Below are 27,798 nucleotides of genomic sequence, written 5' to 3' on the forward strand. Positions count from 1 at the left end.
ATGTGAATGTGATGTGAGGAGATGCAAGTGGATGTGATGAGATGTCATGTGATGTAAATAGATGTCGATATGAAAGCAATGAGATGTGATGATATGTGAATGGGTGTCCAGTATGGTGGATGAGGGACCAAGGAAGCGCCCTATGAGTGAAGCGCTAGGTGACCTGCAAAGGAGCCTAGAGGATGCTGACCATATGGTGCTCGGGCTCTGGGTCACCGAAGATAACCACACGTGCGTCGGGGAAGAAAATGGAATAAGGAGTTAGAGTTGTTTTCTGAACTCAGGTATGGATCTGGTTGATTGGCCTTGTTGGTCCTCAACGGATGAGTCCATGGCTCTTTTATATGGATCTGTTGGGTTGATCTTGTTGATCTTTCAAACGGAGAGTCCATTTGCATTTTTCTTATGTGATCGATGAAGGAATGATTGGAAACTAGAATTCAAGCTAGATATTTTGGAGGATTATGATCAGTGATACTATGGTTTCATTAAAATGTTATTTTCAAGACAGCTGAATATGTGAAATAGGCAATTTCATATTGGGCGTGCAAGTGGTGTGACTATCTTGAAGTTTGCCTATTTCACAGTTGAATATGTGAAATAGGCAATTTCATATTGGGTGTGTAACTGGTGTGACTATCTTGAAGTTTGCTTGAAGCGCCGGCTAGGGGGCCTTCGAACTCTTTTCCATGGTACCCGGGGCAAAATATAACCAAATTCCTAAATGGATCCTATCACTATAGTGGTTGGGTGGTTGGCTAACCCATGGGATTGAGGCTGGACTGATAGATCCCTAAAATGAGACTCAATTCTGTTAAGTTACGATCGTTGAAGTAAATCCCGGATAACCCTTGTTCTATGGAAAAGAATCAACGGTTGTGCCTCTTGATGAGGAAAAAAGCGCTGGACTCTATGATCCAACTGCAAGTCTCTTCCTTGATCTGACCATGAGACTTACGGGTTCGGTCGGATCAGTTTGGTTAGTGATGACCTTGACTACGTTAGAATAAAATATCCTGGAGGAATCGCCTAGCGAGGGAAGTTTTTTCGGGTTCGATTTTAGAAGAACTGAGGGATTAGTCTCTTGTCTGGATATTTGTGGGCGAGGTCCAGATTGAGAGACTCTACCCTGCGCAAGAGGTGCTACTTCCGTTGCTAGCACCCCCGAATTCGTTGTGCAGAGGGGGCAGGGATCTTTCAGTCTGGGAAATTTGAAGATCAGCCATACTAAAGAGATCGTTGGGTTGTTATTATAGAGGCCTCAGTGTTGCTAAATTGATGATTAAGCTTTCTTAAGTGTAGCAATGAATAGGGCTTGCGAAGTATAAGAGACTTGGAAGGTTTTTGAGATAACTGCATGATGTAGTAGTACAGATTGGTTGTTAATGTTGAAATTGGTGAAGCCAAGAGGAGTAAGTGCATATTCATGTGCACATGTATAAACAAATAAGAGTGCCTAATGCATGCACTTGAAAAATGCAAGTGTCTATATGATGCATAGTAAAATGAATAACATGTTGTGCAAGAAGAGAAATTGAGGGGTAATCGAGGCAATGGGTCTCCCCCCCTATGCCAGGAAAAATCCTACCAAGGTCCCCCCCATCCAAAATGTACTGATGTTGAGGTTTCTAGTCCTAAAATGTGCATAGTAGTGAGTGTAGTGATGTTCAAGACTTTAAGTTTTGTTTTGTCTTGTTTTCATTTTTTTTGAAATAGTTGAGTATGCAACATGCAGCTATGTACAAGGAAATGCCATGCATGACACTGACTATGCCCTTGATTGGAAAATCATAGGTGACATTAGATTCTTATGTCAACATCTAGTTTGGTGACACCTCTAGTATGTGAGAATATTCGGGAAGCAAATGCAATGTAATCATGGAAGGACTATGCTAGTGATTAGAAAATCAACTACTACTAGTGACTAGACACCTGTGCAAGACTATACTAGTGGTTGGAAAACCAACTGGTGAGTGACTAGACTTGAACTCTTATGCCTACCGCTTTTAAGTAGGCAACCTGACTTACAGGAACTTATCAGTAGCATGCTACCAATGTAAATGCCGCAATTCTAATGAGTATTGGGTTCTATGGAAAGCTTTATATGGAGGCCAAAATTATGTATCCACCATGGTCTCAAAATCACAGAGCATGTACCCAGGTTGAAATCTGAATTGATGGAAATAAAAAGCTACCACATCTTCATTGGGTTCTTCATTGAGATTATATAGTAACTGCTCTTTGTCCCATTTTGTGCCTATTTGTGGAGCATCCAAAAGGGTTATAATAAGTTGGATAAATCTGACAGTTGCCACAAAAGCAAGATCTAGTATTTGCTGCCATTCATATAGTACAGGTCCTTAAGGTGACTCCTTATGTCATGTATATCTATGCAGGTTGATGGGTGGAACCCAGGGTAGTTAAAGATATAATGGGGTTCATGCCTTGTTTAGCTTTGAAGACTTCCTGAGTCCATCGTCTAGGGTATGGCATGAAGCAGGGATGGACACGAAGCCCAAAAAGAGGTTCGAAAACAAAGTAGTCCAAATTGGCTCAAACTTGGCACTTTGTATATTCAAGCAGGTGCGGTTAATTTGCTGGTGGTGTTAGATTTTAGCTAGCTCTCAAAAACTACTAATTTTAGCCCAAAAAGTTTTTTACTCCTTTAGGGCATGCTTCTTAAAAGCCGTACGATGAGTTTGGTCCGTAGATAGGTTGAAAAAGCTCAGATTGGGATGAAACTTGGGATTACGTATATCATAGGTGCCAAGGACACAATGGATATGATAAACCCAAGCTAGCTCTGAAAAATTGCTAAATTTGGCCAAAAAAGTTTTTCGCGCACCTTAAAGTACATTTCTTAAGAGCTAATAGGTCTCAGCGGTCCGCAAAAAGCCTTATTGCAGCTAGAAAGTTACCAAATTGGAATTCTTGTATGTTCACAATGTGTATAACACCAAGGCAATTATGGATCCATGCTATCTCTTGAAAACTACTAAATATAGCATGAGACAGATTTGGTGCGTCGAAAAGAGCACCTGGCCAAAATGGTCCTTTTGGGCTCAAATTTGGTGTGAAGATAGGCCATTGCACAAATATGGATATCCTATGCTTACTTTCTTGGAACAGATTCTAGGCAACCTAATTACGACCTTTAGTCCTCTTGACCTTAAGTGGCTTGAGGTGACAAATCGCACGTATTGTTCGAACCGTAAAAACTCGGACAGGGACCAAAACTGGTAGAATCCAAGTCCCTATGGTCAACAACACCAAGTAAAAGTCAAAAATCAATTTGGATTCACGGTGTGGGAATTAGAGCCAGGCGTAGGTTCCCCAGGCTCCCACTTGGCAGTGACCTTTCGGACAAGGTCACTTCCAACAGACTATAACTGTTGACTCTCCGATCTTCTATTAGGGCGATCAAATAGTCAAAATTTATCTACAAAAAACAAAGAATCCAAATCTGCAATCACTGTGCAAAATTGGGTTCTCTACCAGAAGTTATCATAGTTTAGGGATCTGCAGTTTTTTGACCTTATAGTTCAGACAAGGTCAACTTGGTCGACTCCAAACTCTGATTGGGGTGTTCAAATAGTCAAAAGTTATCTATAGAAAAAAAGGCTTCCAATTTTAGAAAGACTATGAAAAAATGGGTTCTCTTCCAGAAGTTATTGCAGTTCATGGAACTATATTTTTTTTCGATCTATTCTTAAGCACTTTCCTACATTTGATTGATTCTTTCGTTATTTGGTTGATTGTTTAGCTCTTAAGTAAGCTTAGACATGTTGAGTTGGATAGAATAAGCATGGATGAAAGTCTAGATCTTACTTGAAGGTTCCTTTTTGTTCCAGGAGCTTGATCCTTTTGCAAAGGAGCTTCCCAATGCGCTTTGTCTTTTGACTTTTTGCTCTAGCAAATGGTTCCCTCCCTTGTTTTCCACAAGATCCAAGGTTCCAAATCCACCTAGCTTATGCAATCTTGGATAAAAGTTAGAAATTTGGACAGCATTTTAGTACAATTGCGAACGTGGAAGCTTGAGATTATGCAACGGTCATCCAAAAAAGTATGTTGCCAAATTGTGCCTCACATCTCCATAGCCATGGTGGTGCAACTCAATATACTGCAAGCACTCTCTCTCTCTCTCTCTCTCTCTCTCTCTCTCTCTCTCATACACTAGAGCAAGAGGATAAGAGAACAAGAGGCACATAAGATCTCTAAGATTGCACAAGGGAAATTCATGTTTCAAACATTACAAAGAATCTGGTTTTTGTTGGCTAAATGATTGAGTAGGGTTTGCAGGTCCGGTTTATACTAGTAGGTAAGACCTAGCTCTATCTCACAGGGGGAGCATGGTCTCCTAAATGGTTCTTGAAACCGAATCACCCATAGAGTGATCAACCTATCTTGGGCAACCTATATCCTTGATTTATAGAAGAAATGCCTTTTTCCCCATCTATGCAAGGCACAACCGTTGACCTAGTCCTCTAGAGCAGAATTGCCCACTCCTCGGAGGGATGTCTGCGCGCTAGGGTGGGCTTATTCACCACTTCTTCATCACACTAGCCTAGGCCCGTAGAACTAGGAAGCATCCATAACTCTTGCCAAACCAGTGAGTTTGGAGGGATACCTTGGGCCGACTCCGGGCCTTTCTCACGTTGTTGCCCGACTACACAAACACAAGAACGGGGTTAGCATCCAGGTGGGGAGAAGATGTACCTGTACTTTAGTTTAAGCAAGATAGCAACACAATAGTTCAACCCAATCTCATAAGATACGAGAAACCACATTATATTTTCTTGAATCAAAGGAATGAGAATGTAACAATTCTACAAGAAATTTGATTTTTACGTTTAGATGAATATGGAAGCCTATATTCTGAAAACAAGGAAAAGTAACATCTTTTATCTTTTTGAATTAATGCTAAGATTAAAGATTACCTAACTCCTATTAATCCAAAAACCTCTTTTTAGATGATTTTCAAGCTAACCTAGCCATTGCCTCCACAAGGGACTTCTAAAGGAAGACCTGGGGTCGCGTTTGGAGTATCCTCTCTTGTGTCATTGTCATGCATGCTTCTCGAGGTAGCATTTTGGCATCTTTGAGGAGGAGCCATACTGTCCACTCTCTCATAGCTCGTATAATCACAAACTTAACGATCTAGACAACTCGCAATTTGGAGTCCGTTTGCTCACTTTATGAGCAAAAGACTCACTCATGTGGAAACCACGTCTTAGGGCTAGAGTGTGCTTGCTTAAGTCTCTTTATATGGAGGGGAGGGGGGCAAAAATTAGAGTTTCCTTAAATGAAGAACAAGGTTGGCTAAAACCAAGACCAGAGGGGCTGGCCTGTTGAAAGAACGGTAGAGGAGGAGGAGACACACACACAGGAGCAAACCCTAATATATATTGCAAACCCTAACCATAGAGGGAAGCCATGTCCACTCTCACACAAAGCATAATGCACTAATCCATAATCCACACAACACACAATGTTGTGTCCACACTCTACTAACCCTAGCTAATGTCCACACACTATGACCAGCTGGACACGCGGTCATTTATGTCTCACACATGTTCCTACCTAATCTGCCAGCACATAGCATAGCTGGCTCACACTGACATCGAGCTTGAATCTCAACAGCCCCTCTCAAGCTCATGATGTACTGCCGATGAAGATGTAGATGAGCTTGGGATGTCAAGGCTCTCAACACTCCCCCTCAAGCTCATCCCATGTACTCCCAACATAGTCCGGAAGTACTCAAACTTCTCCCTGCTAAGTGGCTTCGTGAAGATATCAGCCATCTGCTCATCAGTCTTCACATAGTGAAGATCAACTGTACCATCCAGCACCTTTTCTCTGACAAAGTGATAATGGAGCTCTATGTGTTTGGTCCTCGCATGAAACACTGGATTCTTTGCCAACTGCATACTGCTCATGTTGTCACAATGAGTGACAACTTTCCCATCAAGAGGCTCACATAAATCTGCCAAGAGACTCTTTAACCATATAGCCTCACACGTAGCAATGGCTGCTCCTCTGTACTCAGCCTCTGTATTGGACAAAGCAACTGTAGGTTGCTTTTTGCTACTCCAACTCACCACGGCACTTCCAAGTGTAAAAGCATATCCACTAGTAGACCTCCTGTCATATGCGCTACCTGCCCAATCAGCATCTGTGTAGCCATGTATGTCCAAGCTTTTACCACTCTCATAAAATAAACCATAATGTGCTGTGGTTTTCACATATCTCATGATGCGTCTCACTGCATCCAAATGTGGTTTCCTGGGGCTCTGCATAAACTGGCTGACTAGCCCCACTGCATAACTCAAATCCGGGCGTGTGATAGTCATGTATATGAGACTACCAACCATCTTCCTGTACATAGAAGGATCATCCAATTCCTCGCCATAATCAGCCCGCAACTTCACATTTTGCTCCAATGGTGTACTCATAGGCTTACACCCTGTCATGCCATACTTTGCCAACATATCCAATGCATATTGGCGCTGTACTAACCAAGTACCTGCATGATCTTTCACCACTTCAATGCCAAGGAAGTATCTTAACTCACCAAGATCTTTCATGTCAAATTGCCCACTCAAAGCTTTCTTGACATGCATCACATCTGCACTATGATCACCTGTGATAATCAAGTCATCCACATAGATGACTAGTAAAACAATCCCATGCTGTGTCTTCTTCACATAGAGTGAAGAATCTGCTGTAGAAATCTAAAAACCAAGTGAGATAAGATATCTGCTCATCTTATCACTCCAAGCACGTGGTGCTTGCGTCAGACCATACAATGCCTTTTTCAACCTGCATACGTGAGTAGGATATCTAGGGTGTACTTACCCTTCTGGCTGTGCCATGTATACTTCCTCTTGTAGATCTCCATTCAGAAATGCATTCTTAACATCCATCTGATGCATTTCCCAGCCATTAGCTGCAGCCATAGCAATGACTGCTCTCACTGTGCCCATCTTAGCCACTGGACTAAACGTCTCATCATAATCCAATCCTTGGGTCTGTGCATAACCCTTTGCTACCAATCTTGCCTTATGTCTTTCAATAGAACCATCAGATTTGCACTTCACTTTGTAAACCCATTTACATCCAATAACATTCTTATCCTTTGGTAGTGCAACCAAGTCCCATGTATCATTATGGACCAATGCGTCCATCTCCACATCCATTGCTTTTTCCCATACATGCTCTCCAATAGCCTCTTTATAGCATGTAGGTTCCACATGCTTCACCATAGATGTCATGTATGCATAGTGCATAGCAAAATCTCTGTATGTCAATCTGTCAACAGGATATCTGACCCTCTGGGATCTCCGCAATGCCTGCGGGTCACTCTGTACACCTGTAACTCTAGCATGTGGTGGCACATATCTATCCTGTCTAGCACCAGGTGTGCGTAAAACAGGTATGCCAAGCTCCTCATCCAAACTTTCAGAACTGGATGACTCATATCCTGTGATTCCAATTCCTTCGACTTTCTTTTTGCCTTTATCCATAGCACTACTGCCAGTGCTTACACTCTCATGCCTCAAACGTCCTGACCATGGACGTACACTGCTGCTCTTAGCTTCTGCTGGCCCAGATATAGTAGTAGAACTAGAACTTGCTTGTGATGGCAAGTTCACAGGCACATCTACTTCAAGTGACTCAATAACACCTTCATCTTTTGCCTTATACCAACTAGCAAGCTCATCAAACACCACATCACGTGAGATGACCACTTGTCTAGTTTGTGGATTATAACACTTGTAGGCCTTTCGATCCTGTGCATATCCAACAAATATACATTTCTCTGCCTTAGGATCCAACTTCCTTCTTCTTTCATCAGGCACATGCACATAAGCTATGCATCCAAAAACTTTAAGATGTCCAATGTCTGGCCTGTAACCTGTGAGCCGCATCTCTGGCGTGCTTCCATGAATGGCTGCTGTAGGTGTTTTGTTCAATATGTATACTGCAGTAGCACATGCTTTTGCCCAATAGTAATCTGGCATGCTCTTTTCATTAAGCATTGCCCTTGCCACTTCACATATAACTCTATTCTTTCTCTCAGCCACACCATTCTGCTGAGGTGTATACCTGCATGTCAACTGTCTCCTTATTCCATGCTTCCTCAAGAAATGCTCAAAAGCTTTTGAGGTGTACTCACCACCTCCATCTGTCCTCAGACATTTAATCCAACAGCCATACTGCTTTTCTGCAAAAGCTTTGAAATCCATGAATTTTTCCAACACTTCACTCTTCTCTTTCAGAAAATATATCCATGTCATCCTGTTAAAATCATCTATGAATGTAACATAGTATAAACTGCCTTTGATAGATGGGTTTTGTGCAGGACCCCATACATCACTGTGTACTATCTCAAGTGGCCTGTTACTCATATTTCCTTCTCTAGGAAATCTCAATCTTGCCTGCTTCCCAAACTGACAGGCTTCACAAACATGCATATGTCCATCATATTTGAACCTAGGCAATCCATTGACAATGCCTCTTGTTTGCATGTTCTTTAATCTCTGTATATTTACATGGCCAATCCTCTTGTGCCACATATCAATATCCTGTACCACATTCCTGCTCTTTGAGAACATGGCTGATTTTAGCTCAGGAATTCCAGCATCCAGCTTAAACAATCTTCCCTCTTTCTTGCCTTTAGCAATCACTCTACATCCATGTTTGAAGTCTTCAACGAAGCATCCATGCTCATTGAATCTAACCTGTAATCCCTGTTCTACCATTTGACCAACTGAGGCCAAGCTTTTAGTGATCGAAGGCACATACAGCACATCTGACATAGACTTTGTCTGACCATTATGCATGACCAATGGTACACTTCCAACATGTGTAATGACATGCTGGGTATCATCACCTGTTTCCACATAGCCTTTGACATCCATTGGCTTCATGTGCTCAAACCATTCACCATGACATGTCATATGATTTGATGCTCCTGAGTCCATATACCATGTGTCATCATTCTCAGCATTTGTTGTCATAGAACCCACAACATGCTTCATGGCAAACAAATGATTTGCAGTTCCATCATTGCTACTTGATGCATAGTTGCCACCATGTTGTGCATAGTTTCCACCATAATGACCACCACGCTGTGCTCTTCCCCCTCTCAAATCATTCTGTTTGCGAAAGCAATCTCTCGCCATATGACCATATTTGCCACAATAATGGCATTCAACATCTTGCATAGAATTTTGTTGGCCTTGCCAACGTCCTCGTCCACGGGGGTTACCTCTGCCTCTTTGAGGTGCATAACCACGACCACCTCGAGCACCATAAGAAGGCTGAAAATTCTGTTGTGGAGGTCTATCCTGCCATCCACGACCATTACCACCACGTCCACGTGATGCAAATCTCCCCCTGCCTCTAAAGCCTCTCTGCGAGTAGAAAGCCTGATTTCTGCCATCATCATGGCTAGTAGATGCATCCAAAAATGAATCACTGAGCTTGATTTCCTCAACCAACAAGAGTGAAACCAACTCATCGAAGTCGGGTAGACCTGTACTCCTCACTGAGATAGATGTATCAAAAGATTTGTATTCCTTGCCAAGACCACGCAAGGTAATATCCACCAAATCATCATCAGGCATGGGGGCATTTATTGTGGCCAATGCATCTGCAAACTTCTTGATTTCTTGCACATAATCATGTATGCTCCTTTTATTCCTTTTTACATTGTGTATCTGCTGTCGCAATTGAGACTTGCGAGCACTCGTATCTGTATCAAACATCTTGACCAAAGTATCCCATGCATCTTTGGGATTCTCAGCATCCTGAATGTGTATGAGCATAGCATCAGATATACATATAGACAAATAATGCAGCACTTTGAATGCTCTCTCAGACCACTGCTTATGAGCAATAAGCTGCTGCTGTGTAGGTTGCTGAGGTAGCTCAGGCTCTGGCTCAGCACCTGTAATGAGATTCCAAAATCCTTTCCCTTTCAAGAAACTCTTTATCCTGTACTTCCATGCCTGGAAGTTCTTCCTATCCAGCTTTTCACCAACAATCTGAACTGGATTGTCCGACATGTTGCTCAATGCATACACCTTCCGCACACTTCAAATCTGTAAATGAGCCTTCCTCAGCTCAACCACACTCCAATTAATGTTCCAGATACTCCAAGATAGCCAACAAACTCCAAATTTGATGTAGGAAATCAACCTGTAATCATCCGAGATGAACTGACTCACGCAGTGCGGGATACCCTGAACTGACACGCCTTCCAAGGCTCCAAATCGCAGTATAATGGTGCAATCAAGTATGGGCAACTTGCATTGACACCTAATGAACCTCAATGTTGAGTATCAACTCTATTTGACATGTGTAATTATCAATTTTTGAAAACCCCTTTCTCTGTTTTTGGAAAAACCAGAAAAACAAGAAAAACCAGTAATGATTTGGCTCTAATTTCTTCAATATTTCACCAAATTGAGCAACCAGGCATTCATTGGCTTAGCAATAGTGTCCATCAACTCCATGTAAGAGGAATTTGTCCAATTGTAAAACACCAAAGATTAATTGCTCGATTAAAATGCTCTGTTTCTCTGCAACCAGTGGACAGCCTGTTTTAATCAGCTCATTCCCAGCTCAATTAAGCATCATTGACCAAAAAAATCACATAGACCTCTTCTCCAAGATGTAAAGCATCCAATTGCTAAGAGAGTTGTGGAAGATATCAAGCAACCAATGAATAATCGACCTCCTCGTAGGCAAAAACCAGAAAAACTACTCTGTTTCTCTGTTGTGAGCTGCGCTGCCTGCATTCAGGGTGTTTGGGAGTGATTGAAGTGACAATTGATGTTGTATTTAGGTGCCCAACACACTTGGGTATGTGTGCAACCCACCAATGCTTTGATTTTCACCAAAAATAGGCTCCAAATGCATCAATTTTTGACTTTCTTCTCTCTGTTTTGTGAGAGCTCAAAAAACCAGTAATTTCACTCAATCAAATGCATGTAAATTGCTCCAAAATCACAGTAGGGCTTGCATAAGAGTTGCCATTACATCTCTCATTGTCAGATACATGTTTGCTTTGCCAGAATCACACATATTTCCACCATACATCAATGTTCCCAAGCTTTAATGGAAAGCTTCAAAAACCAGAATTTTGCTCTAAAATGCTTTGCTTTTGCCTGTTTCACCTGCAATCCGCTCAAGGATGTTTAGAGGACCTTACCCGGTAGGCCTAGCTTTCAGATCTGATAGTATTTAGTGTGCTCCAAGCTTCACAGCTCCAATGGCAGCTTCACAGCTTCTTTTCACAGCTTCTTCTTTTCCCTCTTCACTCACTCACTCATAAACCCTAATAAACAGCACAAGGCTCTGATACCATGTTGAAAGAACGGTAGAGGAGGAGGAGACACACACACAGGAGCAAACCCTAATATATATTGCAAACCCTAACCATAGAGGGAAGCCATGTCCACTCTCACACAAAGCATAATGCACTAATCCATAATCCACACAACACACAATGAGTTGTGTCCACACTCTACTAACCCTAGCTAATGTCCACACACTATGACCAGCTGGACACGCGGTCATTTATGTCTCACACATGTTCCTACCTAATCTGCCAGCACATAGCATAGCTGGCTCACACTGACATCGAGCTTGAATCTCAACATGGCCATGGTTAGGGGGGAAGGAGAAGGGTTTTCCCCTTAAGTCTTTTCACACCGCGGGGGGGAGAGGTGTAGGACACCCCCTCCACAACACAAGGGAGCTTAGCTACTGGGAGCTTGACTACGGACAGATGCTGGGAGCTTGGGTGAAGAGGGCTACTGGGAGCCCAATTGGCTATGTAGAGGGCTATTAGGAAGAGCTTCCATCATCCAAAGAGGGGGCTGCTGGCCATAGAGGGGGGTGCTGGGGGGTTTATATCGGGTTTGGTGTACGGGTATGGGTACAAGTAAGGAGAGAGGAAAAGGGGGTGGAAAGGACGATGTACATGAAAGTACGTCGGTTTGTGGTTGCATGAGGAGCCCGAGCTAAGGTTGCATGTGTGGCTAGCCATTGTGCGGTCGCCATGAGCACCCATGCTTGTGGTCGCATGTGTGGGCAAGCTAGTGTACGGCTGCGTGAGCCTATGGAAAGGGTGGTGCATGTAAGTGGGCTAACGGTGGGGCATGCATGGGCCTTCCAGGGTAGTGGTTGCATGGGTGTCCACGTGGTGGCCAAGAAAGACCTTACATTAGGGCGGCCAATCTTTGGTCCATGTGCAGCCATTTGTATGGGTGCCCTGGTATGTGTACGGTCTAGGGTAAGATCCTTCAATACACACTTCCCAATAAGGAGGCATATTTTGCAATGGGGATTCCTTTTTTGGGGCATAGACCTCAATATGCATGTGGATATGTTCACGGGCTGCCGAAATGTTCTTGTTTGGGATGCAATTTGTTCATCAATCGGACACCCAGATAGGTATTTATTAAGGTCGGAAGTTTATTGTAATTTAACTAAACATATATGTAGAAGGTTATTTCGGTGTCCGTTTTGTGTGCTGTAAAGTCCTATATAGGGTAAAATCACGCGCAAATTTTAAATTTGGACTCAAATTTTTAAGATTCCAAGTAGAAATATCTCAATTATTAAAATGATGATTTTTACACTATAAAAAGGACCATAATTTCATCTATTAAATGGATATATATTATTATTGAAGATGGGCATGTTACATCCTCCCCCCCTTAAAGAAATCAAGATTTTATCGTTATGAATTTGGGATAATCTCTTAAGAGTGTAGCTTCATCTTCCCAAGTTGCATCCTCTTCAAGGTAGTCTTTCCATTTCATTAGATGTTCTGTAATAAGGGTTCAATTAATGGAGTTGCCTTTCTCTAGAATCTATGATTCTACTAGGCTACAACTCAAGGACATCTTGAGTTGGGATTATAACTTGCTCATCATCAAGAATATGATCAAGACTGGGTACATAAGGCTTCAACAAGCTTACATGAAATACATTATGGACCTTAACATGGACTGGAAGCTGTAGCGTATAGGCCCTTCTTCCCAAACACTTGATGAATATATGGGGTCCATAATATCTTGGGCTGAGTTTCTTATATTTCCCAAGTTATAGAGAGCTATGCTTGAGTCGCACCCATAGAAGAACTTTTTCTCCTTCCTTGAAGATCCTTTCAGATCTCCTTGTATCAGCATAATGTTTTTTCTAATCTTGAGTAGCTTTAATGTCTTTTTGGATAGCCTTGGTCTGCTCTTCTATCTCCTTGAGCATTTCTCTGGAGACTTTGACTCTCACGTTGGATCAGAGAAATTTAGAGGAGACAAGCATTCCTACCCATAGAGCGTCTTAAATGGTGACATCCCTATGCTCTCTGGTGATAAGATGTATTATAGGCAAATTCTACTAAAGAAAGGTATTGAATCCATCTTCTTGGCTCCCGCTTGCAATATGCTCTAAGAATGTCTTCAATTACTCGGTTGACTCTCTTAGTCTAGCCATTAATCTCTGGATGGTAAGTTGTGCTGAAGCAAAGTTGAGTACCCAAGGCCTAAAATACGGACTTCTAAAACTTTGAAGTGAAGTTGGAGTCCCAATGGCTAACTATCCTCTTCGATAAACCATGAAGCTTGAAGACCTCATTAATGATTAACTGGGCAAATTCAAAAGCTTTGAAGGTTTTCTTTGCCGACATAAGATGAGTTACTTCGGTGAGCAAGTCCACCACTACAAAAATGGAATCATATGGGGAGGCTTGTGACAAAATCCATACTAATGCATTCTCACTTCATTTGAGGAATATCCAAGGGTTGAAGCTTTCCAGCCATCTTGACTCTTTTAGCGTTGATCCTTTGACATGAGAGACATTGCTTCAAGTATTGTAGGACATCATTTTTCAAGTCTACCCAATGATAGCTCTTCTTGAGAGAATTCAAGGTCTTTGCATAGCATGGGTGCCCTGTGAATGGGGCTATCATGAGCTTCATGGAGGATTAGCTTCTTTAGGGAGGGGTCATTAGGAATACATAGCCTATGATTGAAGTAGAGGCACCCATCATGGGTGGATTAATCCTTGATTAGATTTTTCTCCTTCTTTAAGGTTTCCCCTTCTTTGACTAGGTTCACCATCCTTTGGTAGTCGGGATCGTGAAATGAGACTTCTTTCACCTTGACCAGTATGGGGTCATTTGGCATAGAAATTGCACTCAAGAAAGATTTGTAAGGTTGAGTGCATCTGCTACCACATTATCCTTCACAGGGCAGAGTTTGATGTTGAAGTCATATTCTTGTAGGATCTCAACCCATCTTCTCTGCCTCATATTGAAGTTAGGTTGTGTGAAGATCCACTTTAGACTCTTGTGGTCGGTTAGAAGCTAGAACTTGCACCCTAGGACATAATGTCTCCATAACTTGAGGCAATGAACAACTAATAAGAGTTCCAAATCATGGGTGGCATAGTTGGCCTCATATTGCTTCAGCTTGTGAGAAGTATAAGCCACCGGTCTTCCTTCTTACGCTAAGACACCACCAAGTGCTAGATTACTAGCATCAATAACCACCTCAAATTCCATGGTCAAATCAGGAAGTTTCAGGACTAGTGCTGAGGTAAGGATGGTTTTGAGCTGATCAAAGCTAACTTGATGGATTGGTAAACCACACTATTTTTCAATCCTTTTAAAGAAGATCTGTCAAGGGTGTAGCTACTAGGGAATAATATTTGATGAAAATCCAATACCATCTTGTGATTCCCAAAGATCTATCAAGGGTGTAGCTACTAGGGAATAATCTTTGATGAAAATCCTGTACCATCTTGTGATTCCTTGACTAAATTTGAGGTGGCCATTCGAGTATATCTTTGACCTGGTAGGATCTACTGAGATACCGTCTCTTAAGGACAATGAATCCAAGATACTCAATCTGGTGAGTAAAGAAGGTACATTTACTTTTCTTAGCATAGAGTTTATGTCTACACAGCAATTGCAGCACTCTGCGCACATGCTCCTCATGTTCTTCCACCAACTTTGAGTAGACTGGAATGTCATCAAAAAAGACAAGGACAAATTCATCCAAGTAGGTGTTGAAAAATACAAGTGAATAGGGTGTGTGTGGGAACAAGCTCTTGGATAGAGGCTGTAAAAGAGGAGATGTAATTGTGAAAGAACCTGTGAAAAGGTGAGAAGAATCTACTGGGAGAGAATAATGGGTAGCATGAGGGAATTTAGGAGTGTGGAGATATTCTGGGAGATATTCAGGGAAAAGAGAAGAGGTGGAGAGAATCAGGCAAAAGGTGGAGATATTCTGGGAGTGAATCATGGAGAAATCAATGGGATTAGATGCTTGATGTAAACTCTATAAATTGAGGCATAGCCCTAAAGAGAATTTGCTGGTTTTTGAGTATCCATGCCTACATTAATCTATTTGCTAATTATTCACTAATTACGTCTTAATCATTTGCTAATCACTTTGTTAATCATGTTGATTCTAGTGTATGATCCACCATAGCTCATCATTATGCTCAAATTTCAACATGGTATCAGAGCCATGCCTAGAATCAACCAGATTTATGAGCCCATTAGTGAATTAATTAGGATTAGTAGTAAAAAAAATCAATTTTTAGTGAGTTTTTCATCTTCCCCTTCACCCCCAGCCAGTGGAGGCAAAAAAAATCAATTTTTAGTGAGTTTTTCATCTTTCCCTTCACCCCCAGCCAGTGGAGGATCTCTAGCACCTTGCACACTCTAAATTAGGGCACAAGCTTCTAGCTCAAGCTAGCCAACACCCCTGGCTACCAGCTCATCGAAACGGCGCAGCAAACCGCCAAAGCATTCAGGAGATTTCGCGTTTTTCACCGGCGCCTTTTTTCTCTGCAGTGACATTGCCACTTCATCAGTTCAAATTGATTCAATTCCTCCTAGCCTAAGGGGTAATCAAGCATGCTCTACAAGCTAGTGAAGACAGAATTGAGTTTCATCAAGTCTACAGTGAGATCCAAGCTCTTCATCAAATCTGCAGGTGACTTTGGTAAAACAGAGATTAAGCTTTCATTATTTGGTCAAATCTTGTGTTTCTTGGCTTAATCCTCTACTAGAATCATTGCTATTGATGTATTTGAAAGCATTTGAGCTCATTTGAAGTGGAATGCACCAGATCTGGGCTCCCCGCATACTCTATTTTCTGCACATAAACCAGAGCATTAATTTGCTAATCAGTGATTAATCAGTGCTAATCACTATATTTTTGGTACAATTGAGGGTTCAAATTAACCATTAGGTATCTGATACAGATCCCTAAAGCTTCAGATTGCAAATCGGAGTTGGTTTGATACTCCAACCATCCCGTACAAATTGGTTACCCTTAATTTAATGTAATTTCTGGTGATTTTATGCTGATAAAATTATTGTAATCATCTATTAAACACCAGATTGAGTTGTAAAAGGGTAGACACTGCCCTTGAATCTTGAATTTGGATCAAGAGGTAAGACCCCCTTCACATCACCATGAATTCAGCACAGGAAATAGCCAAATTTAATGGGGAACAGTTTTATATATGGCAAACAAAAACCATGTATTTGCTGATGAGGAAAAATCTGTGGGGATTAGTTGAAGGGAGAGATGAATGCCCAGAGAGAGGAGAAAATGAGTGAAAGAGTAGGAATGAAAAAGCATTGGGACTTATTGCACTCAGTTTAAATGATGAGATCATTCATCATATCACAGGGATACAGTGGGCAAAAGATGCACGGGATGAACTCAATAAATTATTTGGTACACAAGCAAAAAATTCCAAGATAAATCTATTAATGTAATTCTACAAACTGGACATGAAGGAAAGTGAACCTTTAATCACACACTTGAACAAATATAAAAGCATTAAGCAGCAGCTATTGGCAAAAAGGTAGAAGATGATGAAGCATTAGCTGTACTTTTGAAGAGTGTGGACAAAGGAGATTATGAAAACATTGTAGCAACACTAAAGAATGTACCTGAACTGAAGATACACGAGATAGAAGCAGCTCTACTAGAGCAAGAGAGCAGAGGCAAAGAGAAGAAAGAGCTCGACTCAACAGCAGGAGAGGAAAAAGCATTCTTCACCCGAGGAGGATTCTCTTGAGGACGAGGACGAGGAAGAGGCAGAGTAGGAGGGAGGACCTTCACTTGCCACAAATGTGGAAAGCCAGGACACATGGCGAGAGACTGCTACAGCAAACCCAGTGAAGAAGGAACGACATCGGCAAACTTCATGGAGGCTCCAAGAGAAGTGGAGTCGGATCATCTTTTCTGAGAGAGAGAGAGAGAGACCCCACAACCCAATGTAACCTGCCCCAATAAAGTAAAACCACCTCTGAGCCACCGATGATGTAGGCCAAGTGGTAGATGTATGTGTGAGCACTTTAGTCAAGGTCGCGGGCACTTATAGTAGCCTTGGACACATAGAGAGAGAGAGTGTCAAGGACTATGGAGTTTAGGGACTTGAGGCACTGGTCGCGGACTGTCAAGTAAGAGAGAAACTTGATACAGGGTCCAGGTGTGCTGAGATAACTTGAGGGGAGGAGTAGACACTGGTCGCGGACTACCAAGTAAGGGGAGGCAAACTTGGTATAGGGTCTAGGTGTACTAGGAGTATTCACTTGAGGGGAGGTGTTGAAAAATACAAGTGAATAGGGTGTGTGTGAGAACAAGCTCTTGGATAGAGGCTGTAAAAGAGGAGATGTAATTGTGAAAGAACCTGTGAAAAGGTGAGAAGAATCTACTGGGAGAGAATAATAGGTAGCATGAGGGAATTTAGGAGTGTGGAGATATTCTGGGAGATATTCAGGGAAAAGAGAAGAGGTGGAGAGAATCAGGCAAAAGGTGGAGATATTCTGGGAGTGAATCATGGAGAAATCAATGGGATTAGATGCTTGATGTAAACTCTATAAATTGAGGCACAGCCCTAATGAGAATTTGCTGGTTTTTGAGTATCCATGCCTACATTAATCTATTTGCTAATTATTCACTAATTATGTCTTAATCATTTGCTAATCACTTTGTTAATCATGTTGATTCTAGTGTATGATCCACCATAGCTCATCATTATGCTCAAATTTCAACAGTAGGGACAAAATATATCTTGCATTAGGCAGTTGAAAGTTAGAGGAACATTGGTTAGCCCGAATGACATCATAATAAACTCATAGTGGCCATAATGGGTTTTGAAAGCTATCTTGGGTATATCTGCTTCCTTGACTTTGATCTGATAGTAGCCAGATCTTAAATCTATCTTAGAGAAAACCTTGGTCCTATGAAGCTTGTCAAGAAGCTCGTCGATGCGATTGATAGGGTACTTGTTCTTAACACAATGACTTGATTTAAACCTCGATAATCTATGCAGAGATGAAAAGTGCCATCATTCTTCTTTTGGAAAACAACGGGTGCTCCTGAAGGAGAGCTATTGGGGTGGTGTACAAATACTTTCTCAATGAGTTGGCAAAGTTGCTCCTTGAGTTCAATGGCTTCTAGGAAATACATCTTATAGGATCTTTTGGAGACAGGTTGAGCACTAAGAATTAGTTCAATCTCATGGGAGAATTCTCGAGGGGGTGGTAGTCCTGTGAGCTCATAAAGAAAGATGTCCTTCTTTTGGAAAAGAACGGGTGCTCCCCAAGGAGAGCTACTGGGGGCGTACAAATCCTTGCTCAATGAGTTGGCAAATTTTCTCCTTGAGATCAATGGCTTCTTGTAGAAACATTTTGTAGGGTCTTTTGGAGACAGGTTGAGCACTAGGAATTAGCTCAATCTCATGGTTGAATTCTTGAGTGAGTGGTAATCATGTAAGCTCATCAAGAAAGATGTTGGAGAATTCTTGAAGCCAAGAGTGTTCTAATTCTTTACTAGGTTCAGCACCTTTGTTGAGCTTGACAAGGAAAACTTGTTGTCCCTTACATGCTCCCTTGAGAAGATGTTTTGCTTTGAATACCCTAGTCTTGGGTTTACCTCTCTTCCCTCTGAACTAGTACTACTTGGTCGTGCTCATTTTTAAAAGTGACACTCACCTGGTTACAGTGAATACTACCATTGTTTGCAAAACTAACCAATCCATCCCAAGGATCCTATCCTAAATGCCTAATGGTAGGACTCTAAAATGGCCATGAATTTTCTCACTACCCAATTCAAAATCAGGGTTTCCTATAGAGTGGTGAGATACTACTTCCTTTCCATTAGCTAGCTCTACAGAGTGGTGAGATACTACTTCCTTTCCATTAGCTAGCTCTACAACCATTTTCCTAGCTAGTTTTTGATCTAGGTTTAATTTTTGTAAACACCTCAGAAAAGAAATGAATGGGTACTACCATAATTAATCAGAAGCTGGAATGGCTTACCATGATGTGCAGCTTGAGTTTGAATGACACCAAATTGATGGTTAGGACCTTGATGCTCTACTGCTGCATGGATGGTTAGGACCTTGATGCTCTACCGCTGCATGGATGGTGGTACACTCTTCTTCGGCCATTTCCAAATTTGGTTCTTCATTTATAGCACATGTGTGGGAAACTACTCCATGTGCGGGAAACTACTCCATTTATAGCACATGTGCGGGAAACTACTCCATGACCTATGCCATGTCCACCACCTTTTGCACCTTGGCAGATGGGGGTTCCACGGCCCCTCATTTGCTTGACCACTTTGAGGAAAGGATGTTGAAAGCTTGGGGAAATTGGCTTTAAAGTGTCTGAGGTCATTGCAATGGAAACACACAAGGGTCTCTCTAGTAGAAGCAGTATATGTGCGAGGAACAAATTGGTTGGTTGGCCGACCTCAATTTTATTTAGGAGCGTTTGGCTAGGGCTTCTTGTAAGACTAGTCTTTAAGGTTTAATTTAGGGTGAGATATCTCATGGGCCTAGCTTTTCCAAACTTTAGCTCCTTCACAAGAGGTTTGGCTCATACAAGAGCATCTTGCAATGTACTCAGCCTCATTGCTTTGAGGCGGGAATCCAAAGGTTCATTCAAGCCTTATCAGAAGCGGCGGGCCACCTTTTGGGAGCTAGTCATGGGTGGGGCATACTTCTAGAGAGTGATGAACGTAGAGTAGTACTCCTTCAGAGTCAATTTGAGTTTCTTGAGGCTAAAGAACTCATCCATCTTGATAGACTCATGAGATGGGGGAAGATACTGCTCCTTCACAACTTGTTTGATGTCATCCTAGGTTTGGGAGTGTTCGATGACTTCCTTATCATAGCACCACTGCTTCCACTAGAGCTTTGCATCCCCAGTGAGGTGAAATCGTGCAAGGATGGACTGGTTTGCATCTCTAGTACCGGGTCATCCATTGCTTCAATCTATTGTTTGGCATCCTTCTAAATTTTTGAACCTTCCCCTTTGAAGGAGGGAGGTTACATCTATTTGAGTAGGAGCTTCTTCTCCTGAGTGTGTGTGTAAAGCACATTGGGGGGAGAAGACTGATCGTCTTGGCCATCACTGTTGCAAGACTAAATTTAGGATCACAAGACTTATACTTTACACTATGCTCATGATATAAAAGTGAAACCTTAAAAACATTTTATTTTTCAATTCAAATATTTACAAGGACAAGATTGATTACAAGTATTTGACACTTATGTATTTAGTTTTATTCATCATAAAAGAGATTTCTAGCCTTAACTAGGACATAAGACTTGAGCGGTTCACGTAGGTAAAATATGGGGGGTTCTACCATGGTTTCTAGGATATGGAAAATTGATGGTAGGGGAGGTAGACTATGGATTGTATTGTGTTCCATAATAGCTACTCGATCGAGATAGGTAAGACTTGCATTACTTGGTCATACACCCAACGGTTCTATCATATATGGTTCCCTTCTATGGTCATGTAAGTGTCTGGTCTAGGGGTACCTATAAACCAGAATAAGTGGACCATCTTTAGCTTCTTGATCCAATGAACTTGCTTCAAATCAATGGTGAAATTCCCAACTTGGTCTACTCAGATGATGAGGTACCTCGGCGCACAATTCCAAAAGTGGAATGTAGACCCTTAGGCTAAGGTCCCTTATACTATTTTTAATTGATTCTTAATGCACATTGGAGAATTTATTTTGAACTTCTGTTTTAGAGAAATATATTTTAGATATTAGGAGAATTTTTATATCCAAAAATATCTCAATATTGAATTCCCTCTCTCTAGAATTTTTCTTTGCTCTAGGCAAAAACAAGGAAAAACAATATTTTCTTGCATTCTGAAATAGGGAATGATTACAGGGGATTGAGGTAAAAGCTTATTCATTATTCAGGCTGCGGAGGAATCTTACATACTCCGTCCCCACTTGGATGAATTTGTTCTTGTCTTTTTTTATGACATTCTAATCTACTCTAAGTCGGTGGAAGAACATGAGGAGCATGTGCGTGGAGTGTTGCAATTGTTGCATAGACATAAACTCTATGCTAAGAAAAGTAAATGTACCTTCTTTACTCACTAGATTGAGTATATTGGATTCATTGTCTCCCAAGATGGTATCTCAGTAGATCCCGCCAAGGTCAAAGATATATTAGAATGGCCACCCCCTAATTCAGTCTGCAAAGCTTGTGGATTTTTGGGAATCACAAGATGGTACATGATTTTCATCAAAGATTATTTCCTAGTAGCTGTACCCTTGATTGATCTTCTTAAGAAGAATTGGAAAATAGTGTGGTTACCAATCCCCATCAAGTCAGCTTTGATCAAATCAAAACCATCCTTACCTTAGCACGAGTCCTAAAACTTCACGATTTCACCTTGGAATTTGAGGAGGTTACTAATGCCAATAGTCTAGCCCTTGTGATGTCTTAGCCCCATTAGGAACTCAATGGAGTCTTCTTGGGCCCTTTAATTTGGACGTTTAGTGAAATGCTTAAAATGCTAATCCATCTTTGACCAAGCCTAGAGGCCTAGTCCTAAAAGCATATATTTGATTTTTCACAAAAATAAAAAAAAATAAAAAAAAGGAGATATTCCTAGATCTGGCCACCTAGGTGACTTTAAAGCTTTGTAATGGGCTGTCAGTCAGTAATCATAGCCTGCAGCAACCTTTTCAAACTCCAAACATTCCAAAAATTCGTCACTTTCTTCCCCCCCTTTTTTGTGTGTACACCAGATCTCTTTCTCTCTCTAAATCTTCTCTCTAAAACGCCCTGCACTCCTTCTCCATGGAAAAAAGCGTCTTTGTCTACTCCAAAAGCCATAGCTAACAGATCTGTACTCCTAAATGAGCCTTCTCTCTCCAAACCCATAGTAGTAGCCATGGCTTGCAGGGAAGAAGCTTACCATGAGCATTCTCTCTACAGTACTTGGTCCTCTCTCCATAGCTAGCAGGTCTGTACTCCTAAATGAGCCTTCTCTCTCCAAACCCACAGTAGTAGCCATGGCTTGCAAGGAAGAAGCTTACCAGGAGTATTCTTTCTACAATACTTGGTTCTCTCTCCAAACCCACAGTAGTAGCACAGAAGAACCTTTTCATGAAGTATTCTCTCTCTATATTGCTTAGCAGCCATAGCTTGCACTAAAGAAGCTTCCCATGATGCATTGTCTCCTTTGCATTTTCGTCTCACCATTGCCAACCCTCTCTATGTTTCTTTGGCTCCCTTTCTGGCTTCTTTCTCTATCCACAATGCAGCTCTAGAGAAGCAACCCTCATCTCCATTCTTCCCATTATTTTTTGATACCATATCCTGCTCCTTCCACTCCTATTCAACCCAAGCTTACAAGCCTACTTTCTTGTAGATGGCACTACAAGACATCACCAATAAGCCTTCTAAGATCCGCCTTCAGGTTGATTTGGAGACAGAATACGCAACCCTATGCAGTAGGCATGTTGCACCCAATATTTCATACGATCAGCTTCGAATGCAAGGAGCAAAGGCCATTGATCTTTGGATTGATGGAAATCTTTATCCACCAGATCCAATATCTGGTGCCCCTCCACCATTCAAAAGCATGACAAGTTTTCTTATGTTTGTTGGTGATGGTTTCAATGGGCTTCTTGGCTATTGTAGGAGATTACACATGTTGTGGCTAGATGAGGCAGCTAAAAAGAGGCAAACACAATTTGTCTTCGACTAGCTTCAAGCGGCATCGACTAAGCAGATCAATGGTTTGATGCAGAGGATTAAAGAGCTCTCAGAGGAGCTTGAGGTGCAGAAGAATAATCTAGTGGATCGTGTGCGCACAATAAATCAATTTACCGATAATTATGTTCGTCTTCAACACTCCACTCGTAATCTTCGGCGTCGTGTTCACCATTTCACTCATCTTCCCATGGGATATCACGCAAGGCAAAGAAAACGTAAAGCTGTTGGGTTGCTTTCAAAGACAGCAGGCGCATGCAAGAGGCGTAAACAAACAAGCAGGTAAAAATTTTTGTAGGAATTATAGCAGCTTTGAGAAGCAATTAATGAATAAAGCATCTCTCATGGTTGACCATTGTGATTGTAGGGCTTGTGCAACAGCTATACTAGGATGTAACAACCCTGAGGACAATGTTAATGCCTCCCTTCTTCAGCATGTCCTTCAGGAGAAGGATATTATGGAAATGATAACAGGTTCTGGTAATGATAAGCTGCGGGAGACCCTTCGTCAACATTTCTTGAAGGAAATCAAAGAAATTGTCACCCCCAAAGAGATGCTTGATATATGTGACTCAACAGGTATTAGCCACAAAGGTTACAGAGCAATGTACAGGTCAATCACTTTAGGGTTGCGAGCAAAGGGAGTTATGCAATCCTTGCTTCCAACACTTTATAGCTTACAGATGGCAAAGAAGTGTGCTAATGGTGATATTGCATCCATGTTCGAGGGTGGGTACAAGTGGGTGGAGGATATTATGCCAATGCCAACAATCAAACCCTTTGAATACAATGCATATAACAATGTCTACATTGACATGGAAGTGCTACAAAAAGCAATGATTCAGTACTATGGCCTCACACTTGAAGAGACAGGTGGAAATGCCGTGTTTGTCTTGAAGCTGGTTAAAGTGGTTAAAGGTCAAAGACTGGAGCGTGTTAGTTTAACCTTGATGAGCCGAGCACTTAGAGGAAGGCCTTTAGAGACCCAAGAGTTGGATGCAACTGAAGACAGCAACAATAGGGGTCAAGGGCATAAGCAAGACTACTACGGCATTCAATCAGAGAAGAACATCTGGTGGCAAGCAGCATGGGTCCTCCCAAAAGAGAACCATGATACCTTGAGGTGGTATTTTGAACGGTCTGGCATTCAACATGTTGTCTCTTGTCAGGTCAATGGTCAGAAGCTTGATGTTCCCGGAATAGGCTGCTTTAACGTTGAATGGCACTTGGGTGGCGATCTAAAAACCTTAAAGTGTATGTTGGGTTGTAAAACAGGTGCGAATACTATATTCTCATGTGTTTACTGTTATCATTCCAAAACAGCAGTAGACTCAAGAGTAAAAGGGAAACAACCTAGCAAAGGCAAAAGTCAAAAACAGGTGGGTGCAAAAAAAGCAATCGTTTTTGATGCTGAACAGAGGAAAGGATCAAAGGTATGGCATAATGGCATATTAAGTTGTGACCAGAGCAAGCCACCTAGTCGTGACCAGGAGGACAATGCTTGGAACCCAATCTTGGAAATTCCACTATGTCAAGTGCATGTGTGCACATTACATGCAAGACTGAGGATTTTGGATAAGCTATTGATGCTCCACATAAACTATGTCTGGAACATCCTATAAATGCACCTAGAGACCCTTATAGAGTGCCTTATGAGCCTCAAGGCCAAAAAAATAAAAAAAAATAAAAAAAATTACCATGTGCGCTACGGCGCGTTAATCGGCACTTTGACCAAGTCAAAATGTCGATTTACGCGCCGTAGCGCACATGGTATTTTTTTTATTTTTTTTTGATATCTTTGGTCTGGTGAGGCTCATAAGACCCTTTAGGTGCCCTAACAGCCCTAAAATCTTATATATTTATATAAAATATTATATATATGTATATATATCTGATAATAGCCTTAAAATCTTATAATATCTTATGTCTTATATATATATATATATATATATCCTATACATCTTTTATATATATATATGTATATATATATCATTCAATAGCCCCAGAATCTTATATATATATAGGTACACACACACACACACATATATATATATGTATATATATACATATATGTACATATATATATACATATATGTACATATATATATACATATATGTGAGTGTGTTTACATCTATAAATACAATATTTTTTCATACCGCTCTAACCCAATCTCGATTACTTTTTTTAATCACGATCTCAATTAAAATAAATCCTAAATAATTTTTTCTATGAACACATGAACAAAATCTTAAAATTGCGAGGCTTGAAATGGTATATCACAAGTACGCCAGGAAAAATCACAACTTACAATGCACAACAAAAAAATTTTATTAAACTTGGAAGAGAAGTTTGCATTACATCTTTTTAATAAGCTCTTGGAAGAGCTCAGGAGAGAGAGTTCTAGAGGCTGGTTTCTGGCCTAAGCTTTGGAATACATCACTCGGCTCATTGATTCCTTGAGCCTGAGAAAGGGCACAATGGCCTAAAACTGAGCCGGGATGGTTGCCCGTGAAGCAATACAAGGCAGCTTCCCTAGCTACCAAAATACATTTATTTATGTTCGAGGCTAAGGGGTTCTCCGACAAGACTGCACTAAGTGCTTTACATTTTAGGAGCTCGGCATAGGTGATCTCTGCATATTCTAAATGAAAAACCCGCACTATGTCGGCCCTGAGGGCAGGTATGTAGTGCCAAAGGGATGCATCTCGACCCTCTGACTTTGGCCGCGTTCCTCCTACGCGCATAGCAAACTTGTCCACTTCAAAAGCAGTCTGTCAACATGTCAATATAGAAGTTAGGAAGCGTGAAATGATACAAAAAATAATTTGCTTTACAACTAAGAAGTAAGGACATACCTCAGTTGCATCGTCACTTGCAACTAGTTGCTCATTCGTCAGGTTTATGCTTCCTTGGTCTTGAGCATCGCCAGCAACCAAGGGCATGTGTGGTTCAAAGGCAGCTACGCTCTCATAGAATTGCACTTCTTGCTTTATTTCAACGAGCGCTTTGGCCACTACAACTTCCAAGGTACTGCTACCAATATCATATGCAAGCGCTTTTGTGAGGTTGTCATCTTCAAAAGAAATTTTCACTTTTCCTTTGTCTTGACCCCCAGCATTCATGGCAATAATAGAAAGTGCCTCATCCTCACGAAACCCGAGTGTCTTGGCAATGTCATCCAAAAACAAAAACTCTTTCCCATCAATAATGATTGGATGCAAAGACATGATAACAAGGTCTGGGACCTCCTCGAGTACTTCATCGCCCTCTAGAACTAGGTTCGGAACCTCCTCGGGGACATTATCTTGTAGAGCCACCAATGCCATTGAGGCCTCCCATTGTTCTGTAACATTCTCTTCCTCAGCATGGGCCTCTTGGACCTGCTCCATTAGCTTTACTTTGCCCTTTTCTTTTTCCTTGCCACTTTCTTTCGCCACACCCTCTTGTAACAGAAGGACCAAAACCATGTCCCAGCTTAGGAAAGAAGTGCCGATGTTGCCCATTTGTAGATCCAGGAGTAAGTCTTCCTCCTCATTTCTGTAGTTCTTTTCTGTGAGGGATTTTAAAAACCTGGATAGGCGAAATCTAAAATTCTTCTCTTCCCTGATGAGGTCAACTGGAACCCATAAGCCCTCATCACCCTCAAACATGATGGAGTACGTGCTGATGTGTTCATCCATATATTGAACGACATCTGTAAAAGCATCTGCGTGTAGATGCTTTGTTGCACGTACATCAATTGCTCCCTCAAACATAGGGACGATCTCATCAACCCTATGAAGTAACTCAAGCTTTCCTAGCTGTGCAATAAGTGCGTCAAGTAGAGGTGCCATGCTATGAGTGATTGGAGGAAATAGAGAGTGTGTGATACAGAAAGGTGTGCGAAATTGAGAGCAAGTGTTAGGAGAGAATGATAATTGTCAATTGATGTAAATGAGTAAAGTATCGTTTATAAATGGGCGACCTTGTTATAAAAATTTTAAAAACTTTTAAAATTTGTAAGTACCAAAAATTTTTTAAAAAATGGTATGCGAAAGCAAGAACGTATCCTTCCATCGCAAGGTCATTTCCAATTTACTAGTGGCTCACGCCACAGATGCTTCTGTGACCAACCTTACACTATCACAAAAAAATAAAACTGCACAAGACAATTGAAAAACCTTAATAAGACAGTGAGGCAAAAAAATTGAAATTGTATTTACTTCAATTCAAGATTACATATCCAGTGGTTATCTGATAGCTACACAGCTAGGGAAAGTAATTTCTCTACAAAGAAAAGATCGTTCCTGCCTTTTGCGCACTACTCTACCATTGATTATCAAAGCAAAATCACCACTGAGTGAGAATCGAAGAACTAAGTAGTCACGTAAGTTGGCAAGGGACCAGTCATCATTCACAGTAACATCTTCTACATCCCCACCTTGCATGGATATATGTAGCACACCCTGTTTTGTAGAGGTTGTGTCGGAGTCTGGAATGAAGGGATGTAATGCATGAAAAATATGAGTAATCACCATGTAAACATGATGCCTAAGTGTGTTTAGTCTCTCACCAAGAGAATGGAAATAGCCTTCCACAAGCCAAGAGAGAAGCCATGAGCTCCAAGAAACATAAATTTCCATTTCTAAAAATGATCGTCAAAAGTTACAACCATGGTCCAAGTCCCCTCTTTTATACATGGACTTGTCCCATTATTAATCCTATTGAATAAAGT

The 27,798-nt window shown here is 41.3% G+C and overlaps 1 protein-coding gene across 1 annotated transcript; it reads right to left on the bottom strand.

The window, feature by feature from the left end:
* Positions 1-3,169: 3,169 nt before the first annotated feature.
* Positions 3,170-26,206, bottom strand: LOC147603694 (uncharacterized). The gene is made up of 4 exons (XM_086796304.1): positions 25,940-26,206; positions 25,739-25,855; positions 3,357-3,439; positions 3,170-3,254 (listed from the first exon to the last, which is right to left on the bottom strand). Exons 1-4 carry the CDS (start codon positions 26,204-26,206, stop codon positions 3,170-3,172), a joined length of 552 nt encoding a protein of 183 aa, XP_086652430.1.
* Positions 26,207-27,798: the final 1,592 nt, after the last annotated feature.

Source organism: Cibotium barometz, chromosome 63 (assembly GCF_041138505.1).
Source record: "Cibotium barometz isolate CiBa-2024 chromosome 63, ASM4113850v1, whole genome shotgun sequence".
NCBI lineage: Eukaryota > Viridiplantae > Streptophyta > Polypodiopsida > Cyatheales > Cibotiaceae > Cibotium > Cibotium barometz.